Source organism: Acipenser ruthenus, chromosome 4 (assembly GCF_902713425.1).
Source record: "Acipenser ruthenus chromosome 4, fAciRut3.2 maternal haplotype, whole genome shotgun sequence".
Taxonomy (NCBI): domain Eukaryota; kingdom Metazoa; phylum Chordata; class Actinopteri; order Acipenseriformes; family Acipenseridae; genus Acipenser; species Acipenser ruthenus.
In genome coordinates this window covers 35,674,278-35,682,339 of record NC_081192.1, presented here as the reverse complement: position 1 = coordinate 35,682,339, position 8,062 = coordinate 35,674,278, and the positions used below count along the sequence as shown (strand labels likewise).

Below are 8,062 nucleotides of genomic sequence, written 5' to 3'. Positions count from 1 at the left end.
GACAGTGACCAGTTTTATACCTGATCAGCATAACAGATTTAAACTCTTAATGATATGCTACATTAAAAATAAATAATCGCGTGCAAATGTTAAAAGGTCCATATCTGAATTGATCCTGTGTGTACCAAGCCTCCTGTCACACACACAAGAAATAACTGGGTACAGAGGTTGGGTATACAGTATCAACATTATGACAAGGCTCTGCAGAAGCACTGCTATCCATTGACTAACAAAGAGAACAGCATGTATGAGAGAACAGCTGCAGCTACTGCCTTTAAACCATAGACACTAAACTACGATAATGATTCTACAAAACTGTTAATTGCCAAGACTTTAATATAGCTACCAGTATTGATGAGTCCCCCATAAATAACAGTGATACATAAACAATGTGTGTAAAGAGAAAACCCTAACAAAACAATTTTAATTGGAAATCTATTAAATTAAATATTAGTACCACTATGACATAAGCATATAAAACTACCCAAAATCTAATTTGTGAGTCTAAATGAATAACTTGTCTACGGAAGCCCATATATATGGATTCCTTATTTATTATTATCAGTACTGTGAATATAATACTATACATTACTCTGTTGAAAATATAATTTACATGTCAATTCAACCTATGCACCAAGCACACCAGGAACATCCTGGGTCACGATGAGTTACATTAGGAAGTACGATACCGAAATCCATCAGGGTCTTAGATATTATTTTACGTCCGTAAATAATTAGGTACACACATGATACTTTCTTGTACGTACATAATTATTAGGTACGTCACTGACAGTATCATGTGTGTACCTAATTATTATCATGTACATACGAGAAAGTATCACAGACATACAAGATTCTGTTTTTATGTTCTTCTTCTGTGGTTCAGGGCTTCTGTAATGAATTAATATGTGTGTATCAGGTATGTGTGTCTCTGAGTGTTTATATGTATACAGAATGTGTGTGTACCTTATTTCCACATTTTCTGAACGATTGTCAGGTTTTGCCATTTTTCATTTTTATTAGGTTTTCTAGTGTGAGCCCAGCCTTACACACATACTAAAACTTACACATACAGAAAAAATGGATCTAATTTTATTTGACCTTTTCTGTATGGCTTTGAATGATTATATGATGGAGCATCATAGAAGCTATCTATATGGTGCTTCCAAAAGAAAGAAAAAAGCAAAAGTCAGGAAACAACAGGGAGCATTAAAAAAAACACATTTCTAAAGATTTTCAGTATAGTGGAGGATTAGGGTTAGATTTAGGGTTAAGGAGTAAGTCAGGATCAGTCAGAAAGGGAAACTGAAGCAAGACTATGTAGTGGAGAAAGCAGCCAGGGCCAGTCAGAAAAGCAGCAAACTGAAGTAAGGCTAAGTGAAGGAGAAAGCAGCCAGGATCAGTCAGCACCACACAAGTTAATGGGAACATTGAACACAGATGCTGGAATGTGCCCAGCAAAAATTGATGACAAGACACAAGTAGATTTGTTTAGGCAAGGCCCTCATCAGGTAGAAAAGTTCAATTTTCCAGCAGATTCATGGCACTACAATCGTCGCTTCACAACTGAAAACTATGACAAAAATGTGCCCAATGGAGAAAGAGTGTGTCACACATGGCTGCTGTATTCTATCAGAGAGGACACTTTATTCGGTTTCTGTTGTAAGTTGTTTTGTAACTCTGGAGATCATTTGGCTTGTGTAGGATTTCGAGCATGGTGTCAAAGCACTTATTAAGTATGTCTTAATCCAGTCACTGTTAAACAAGCACTTTGTTTTTTTGTTTTGTTTTTGCTTTCATGGATGCCATTTTCATTTGCTGAACCCGACTATATTTAATATACTATCTCATAACCTTCAACACTACCCTTCCCGTGATCAACAAATGCTGTACGAAAATGAAGGGTGTAGCTAACTCCAGTCCTTCAAGTTCCATTGGCTCTCCTATTAATTTTGAGATGGATCTCGAAATGATTTAGAGATATCTCTAAATGAACAGGAAGTAATTTAGAGATATATTTCAATGCTTTAAAGATATCTCTAATGAACAGGAAGTTATTTTGAGATATCTCTAAATGACAGTTTGCATACCATAGCAAAATATTATTTAAAGATATCAGTAAATCAATTTGAGATATCTCTATTTCATTTTTAGAGATCTAAAAATGAAATTAAGATATCTTCAAAACTGTATATTTACAGATATCTCAAATTAATTTAAATATATCTTCAAATGACTTTCAGGTAACTTTAAATATTTAAAGATCTCTTGAAATGCAAATTGAGATATCTCTAAAAGATAATTTGGCTTGTCATGTACAAAATGGTATAGAGCAGATTGAGCACTGATTTCTAAATAATAAAATGTACATTACATTCTCAAGCATGTAGGGCTATAAATAGATATAACAAAATATGTTTCCATATGATAAGCTAGGATATATGACGTTTATGTTTAAATATAGTTGTAGATTGTGTATTGAAAACGTGTTTGAAATTTTCTATGGCATTGGTGCCCCACTGCTCCTTTTAAAAAGATGCACTTCCATCAGGAACCTCTACAATGGCACATACCTACAGAAAGCTTTGTTTCTGGTGATAATGTTTGTATAAAGGGAGTCCTCATTTTTTTGGTACCACTATGAACATGCATAATGATGATAAAAAAAAGGGTTCCCAAATGACACTTGGTAGCTCTGCATAGGTTATTAATAATTGACGTTTTTATTTACATACCCAGACACAACATTTTTAGCAGTTTATTGTTGGTGGCTGCGTATAAATTATTCCCATCTGTTCACACTAGATGTCTCCCTCTTCCACTGTCGGTATTGACCCTCGTGGCCTCGTGTCTAACTAAGCACTGTCTCGGCTGAGAATGCTTGGGGAGGCCGCCATTTTGAAACACAAATCGTTCACAGTACACCCGCCCCGAAACCTGGAACTATGCCGCGGGGCCGACCTCGCAAACAGAGGAACAAAATCAACGCCGAAACAGGTAAACAGCACCAAACTGCCACGAATAAATAAAACGCCGTATAATCTCTTAAATCATGTTAGCATGGCTTTGACAGGTGGCCAAGTCCCTGAGAAAAAAATATTTGAATGTTGTTTATATAGTCCCCGGATACTCTAATACTGTCGGTAGCCATTTCTTTTTTTTTTTGTGCTCTAAAGTAATGATTGAGGCGGAATGATATTAATATTGTTTCTCTGGCTCTACTTAATCATTTTTATTTACACCCTTCACAAAATGCTCCCTTAACACAAAGTTGACAGGTTCAAGTAAATGGCTTATAAAGGGTCAACCTAGTATTTTTTAAAGAATTGTTATATTCTACGTCGTGAGGGGGCTTTTCTGCTTACAAACTGTTGTTTTGTTTCTGTATGTGTAGATGTTTTGAAAAAGTATAGACTAAACTATAGCGTTCAGGTACGATAGAGCTAGTTGATTTTGAGGGGTGGATGTATTTTGAAAGTTAACCTATTACTGCGATTTAAGTAAATTATACACATAGTTAACTGTTTTAACTTGTTTTATTATGAAACGACGTAACTACTGTGGATATACAAATTATGCAAATTGACACGATCTGATGATACAGTATATTTTGTTTTCGAAACAAAGTCATGCATGCTACGAACAATCATAAGGTAAAATATTGTGCAGTTACTGTACTTCTCCATAGTCTAGAAAAAAATAAATAAATAAATAGGAGTAGGTATTTTGCAAACTGAATCCAGCGAAAGCAGTTTGCATAAAAGAGCGGTAGGATTTGTTTCTATATTATAACCGAAACATAATTTATGATTATATCGTTTTACTGATGAGATTAATGTCATAATACAATCAACGACAGTAGCAGTACTATAATCTGTACTAGCTTGTTTTTATTAATGGAAAGATTTTTTTTGGGCAGCTATGCTGCCAATCGCTGTACTGAGTGTACTACAACAACACACTGTTGACATAAGCACTACATTGAATATAGGCTAGTTGTAATACATTTTTAAATATAGCTATATGGAATTTATACTAAAAGTGTACAGGTGTGGATGGTTTAGCATTGAACTACAGTAGCAACATAATTTCAGCAGCTTTATGTGTTCTCTGTTTTTAATGACACTCAAACCACAACTGTCTTCAATGAAATGTACATTTGTCCTTCTTTCACAAACAATTTCCATGTCAGTTTCTGGTTAATAAGGAATTTTATGAAGAGTTAATATCAAACCTTGTGTGCTGTACAGTATTGTACTAAAAAAAAAAAAAATCCTAATCATTAAACAGACCCCCCATGATCAATGGCAAGGCTGTATTATTTAAAAAAAAAAAAAAAAAAATCTAATGTACAATACAGCCAAACACCTTTGATTTGTATATAATTTTAAAGTAGTGTACATTTTTTTATCTAGAGACCCCATTCCCACTAATTAAAGAGTTAACAATTTAGATTTCTTATTTAACCTTTAGGCTTTACCTAAACTCTTTTATTATAATAAGAAAAAATCAGTTATGTGCTGCTTCCACTCTGTCTGACTTAAATAGAATCACCATTACTTTTGTTTAGTGTCAGCCTGCCCTGTTACATTTGAATCCAAACTGCATGTACCTTGTTGTGAAAGTGAATTGCAGATAGATTCCACTGGCCATATACCAGTAATTAAACGATATCTAGAGGGCACATCAAGTGTACAAGGAAGTAAAAACTTAGACATTTGTCTGACACTAGTGGTGTGTTTACACTGGCCGTTTTTAGGACGGCTTTGGGCCATCTTTTTTCTGCAGTGTAAACGCACACGGACGACTCTCGGCTGTCCTAAAAACGTCCAACAAAAGACGTGGCTCAGCGCCAGCGTAGGTCCGTCTGAAAGGCAGTGTAAACTCACCCGACTTTAGGACGGCTCACGCATGACGTGAGTGCCTCCCCCGTGGAATCTAAACAGGAAGAAGCTGCAGTGCCGAGACACAAGCGTCCTGAATATTTGAATTTATTAACTGTTTATATTGGGGAGTATTTGTAAATATCTACGTTTTATTAAGTTGTCGTCAAAAGTGTACATACCCTAAATATCCATACATTGGGCTATGTAAACTTTTGACGATAACTTTTGTGCTTTGTTAAACCGGTGCAGATGCCTGTGGACGTCAAATTATTATTATTATTATTATTATTATTATTATTATTATTATTATTATTATTATTAATTTATTTATTTAGCAGATGCCTTTATCCAAGGCGACTTACAGAGACAAGGGTGTGTGAACTATGCATCAGCTGCAGAGTCACTTACAACTACGTCTCACCCGAAAGACGGAGCACAAGGAGGTTAAGTAACTTGCTCAGGGTCACACAATGAGTCAGTGGCTGAGGTGGGATTTGAACCGGGGACCTCCTGGTTGTAAGCCGTTTTCTTTAACCACTGGACCACACAGCCTCCTATGAAACAAAAGTGTAATAGTTGAGTATATCGGTGAGAATTTTTATACAAAAACTATCCTGGATTGTGTTTTTCCCAGTTATTTTATTGTAAACTACTTAGTTATTGGTTTAGTTTCAAACACTTTTTAACACACCGCCTTTGTTGTTTGTTTTTATTGTTATTTAAATAAATATTTTGATTGTACCAATGATTAGCTTTAAAACACAGAATATATATTTTTTTTACAAATGTATTTTTTTGTTTGCTTGTTTCTGACAACTGCGGCGTGAACTGGGAGAGCAAGAAAGCAGAGCTGTCATAGCTTTGAGGGGCGGAACTCAAATCCAGAGTACACTAAGTGGAAACACAAAATAAATACATATACCGAGAAATAGCGGCAGGTCTGGCGAAAGATCTGTGCAACACCCTCTCTGAACTTTTTGATTATAGTTGATTTGTTACCCAATTGCGTTTTACATGTTATGTTCTATGTTTTAAATAAATATTGTTTTAATAATTTTCGGTCCCTGTTATTTTGTGTTTTTTCTTTTTAAAAAAAGGAACTAAATGTTTTGAATAATTACAAACAATTTAGATAGTTACTTATGTAACAAATGATTATTATTATTTATTCATTTGCAGTTGTAGTATTTTTAGCAAGGCTAATTTGAAAAAGTAAAGTTTGTTAACTGCAATTGTATACAGTAAATGCTTTTTCTCCGGTATTCCTGTAGCTGCTTAGCCTATTTGAACTAAAAAGAAAGGACTTATGCATCATACGATTATATATACAAGGTGAGATAATATTGGTGAAGAAACAGAAAAAGTTATTTTGAAAACAAAAGGGTCTTTATTATTACAGTAATAAACATCTTACTCAAGGTGAAATCCTTCACATAACAAATGTGTCAGGAACCACGATGTTGTGTCAAACACTATACGAATAACCATTTTTCTTGTAGACTGCAAGATAAGTATATATATTTTTAAGCTGAGTCCCCGCAATATGAACACAACAGTGTATTGTATGTTTGTAATACCACTCTGCCTCTTCCGCCTTTGGTTTGGGGAGGGGGAAAGTCGTCATCCCTTAAGTGGTCGTTATGACGTCACCGAGCACGTATTGTAATTTAGATGGTATGCGCGCACATTCAGACCTAAGCTGGCTCGGCACAACCGCAGTGTAAATGCTACATGAAATATGATAAGAATCTCCGCGATCAGTTTGACCTGAGTCAGCTTAGATCCGAGGTGGCAGTTTAACACAGCATTGATCTATCCAGTTAAAGCTAGTGGTTTATTTATTTATCTATTTATTTATTTAGGTCACAATTTTTAATAAAAATAATTTTTTGCAACACTGCTTTATTCTCTTAATAAAGTTCTTTTACAGGTGCTGTCCAGTGAACGTTCTCTTACAGTACCACATTGTCTTTAACCTTTCTATGATACAGTTTGTTCACATTTCCATTTTACTTCATGTTTACAGACCATTTGATCTGATATTAGGCCTTCATGCTTTGGAGTTGTTCACAAAAACTCACAATTGCCTTTTTAAAAGTTTATTTAAAAAAAAAATCAACAAAGGGATACACCAGAATTTTGAATGCGTTTAGGCTAAATTAGAAATGTTTTTACTGTGACCACTTTAAAAGTGTTTGAAGTAAACCACAGCTCCCAACGCCACTTAGGCCTATATCCGTTTTTCTTTACTAATTTATCACTTGCTGTTTTTCTTCAACAAAGTAGTCCATATACACTTACTGCTATTTCACATACACAATACCAAATGTTGCATAGTTCCTTTGGCAAGTTAGGAACAAGGAATTTTAGATTTTCCATGCCAAATTTCAGATTTTCCTCCCATTATCTTAAGCTCATGCTAGTCGTATTATAAATAATAGTTATTCATAACATCTTTCTAACTTATTTGTTGAATTAGTTACTATTTTTTGCAGTTTTACTTAATTACATGTTTTGATAAATATACTCTAAAGATACTAGAAAGATTTGCTGTTTGGCCATTTGGCCAATTCTTAAACTACTGTATATTTCTACAGATTGTTTGTCATTACATCCTTCCACAATTTATTGCTGGCCCTATAATAATGATTTCTGATCTCCATTTTCCACAGATGGACCACAAGAGCCAAATGCAGAGAACTCTGGTTACAGCAATACGGCGCCCAAAGACTTCAAATGCTTGGTGTGCTCTCAGTCTTTCACCAAAGATAGCTTGCTACAGCGCCATCTGCGGGATCATGAGCAAAATGACAAGGTTAGTACACAAATGAAGAAACTGAATGCAAAGCAAGGGTATAACATATAGAACATTGCTAACATTGTATATATTCAAATGCATTCTCTGTACGCCAAAATAAAAGGTAGTGATCCAAATTCACAAATAAAGATAAAACCTTCAGCTAATTTCTTCATCAGTGCACAAAAGTTGAGAAAGTTAAAACCCACACTAACTTATGAATCCAGGTATTGTAATAAAAATATGTGCAGTGTAAAACATGTTATTGAATATATTTGCCCAGAAATGTAAAAAAAAGACCATAAAAGACAAGTTACATACATACAAGTTGTACAATCATTATGGTCTTTTTAGGCAAGTTTTATAAAATGGTGCCACC

At 34.6% G+C, this 8,062-nt stretch overlaps 1 protein-coding gene across 2 annotated transcripts in view; it reads left to right on the top strand.

Annotated features, from left to right (window-relative positions):
• Window positions 1-2,812: 2,812 nt before the first annotated feature.
• LOC117400539 (zinc finger protein 236-like) overlaps window positions 2,813-8,062 on the top strand; it is a 124,617-nt gene continuing 119,367 nt past the window's right edge. For both annotated transcript variants that reach the window (XM_034000659.3, XM_034000657.3), the window contains exons 1-2: window positions 2,813-2,997; window positions 7,559-7,701. In XM_034000659.3, coding sequence (XP_033856550.2) covers window positions 2,946-2,997; window positions 7,559-7,701 — 195 coding nt within the window. In that variant the 5' untranslated portion in view covers window positions 2,813-2,945. The remainder of the gene's footprint in view (window positions 2,998-7,558; window positions 7,702-8,062) is intronic.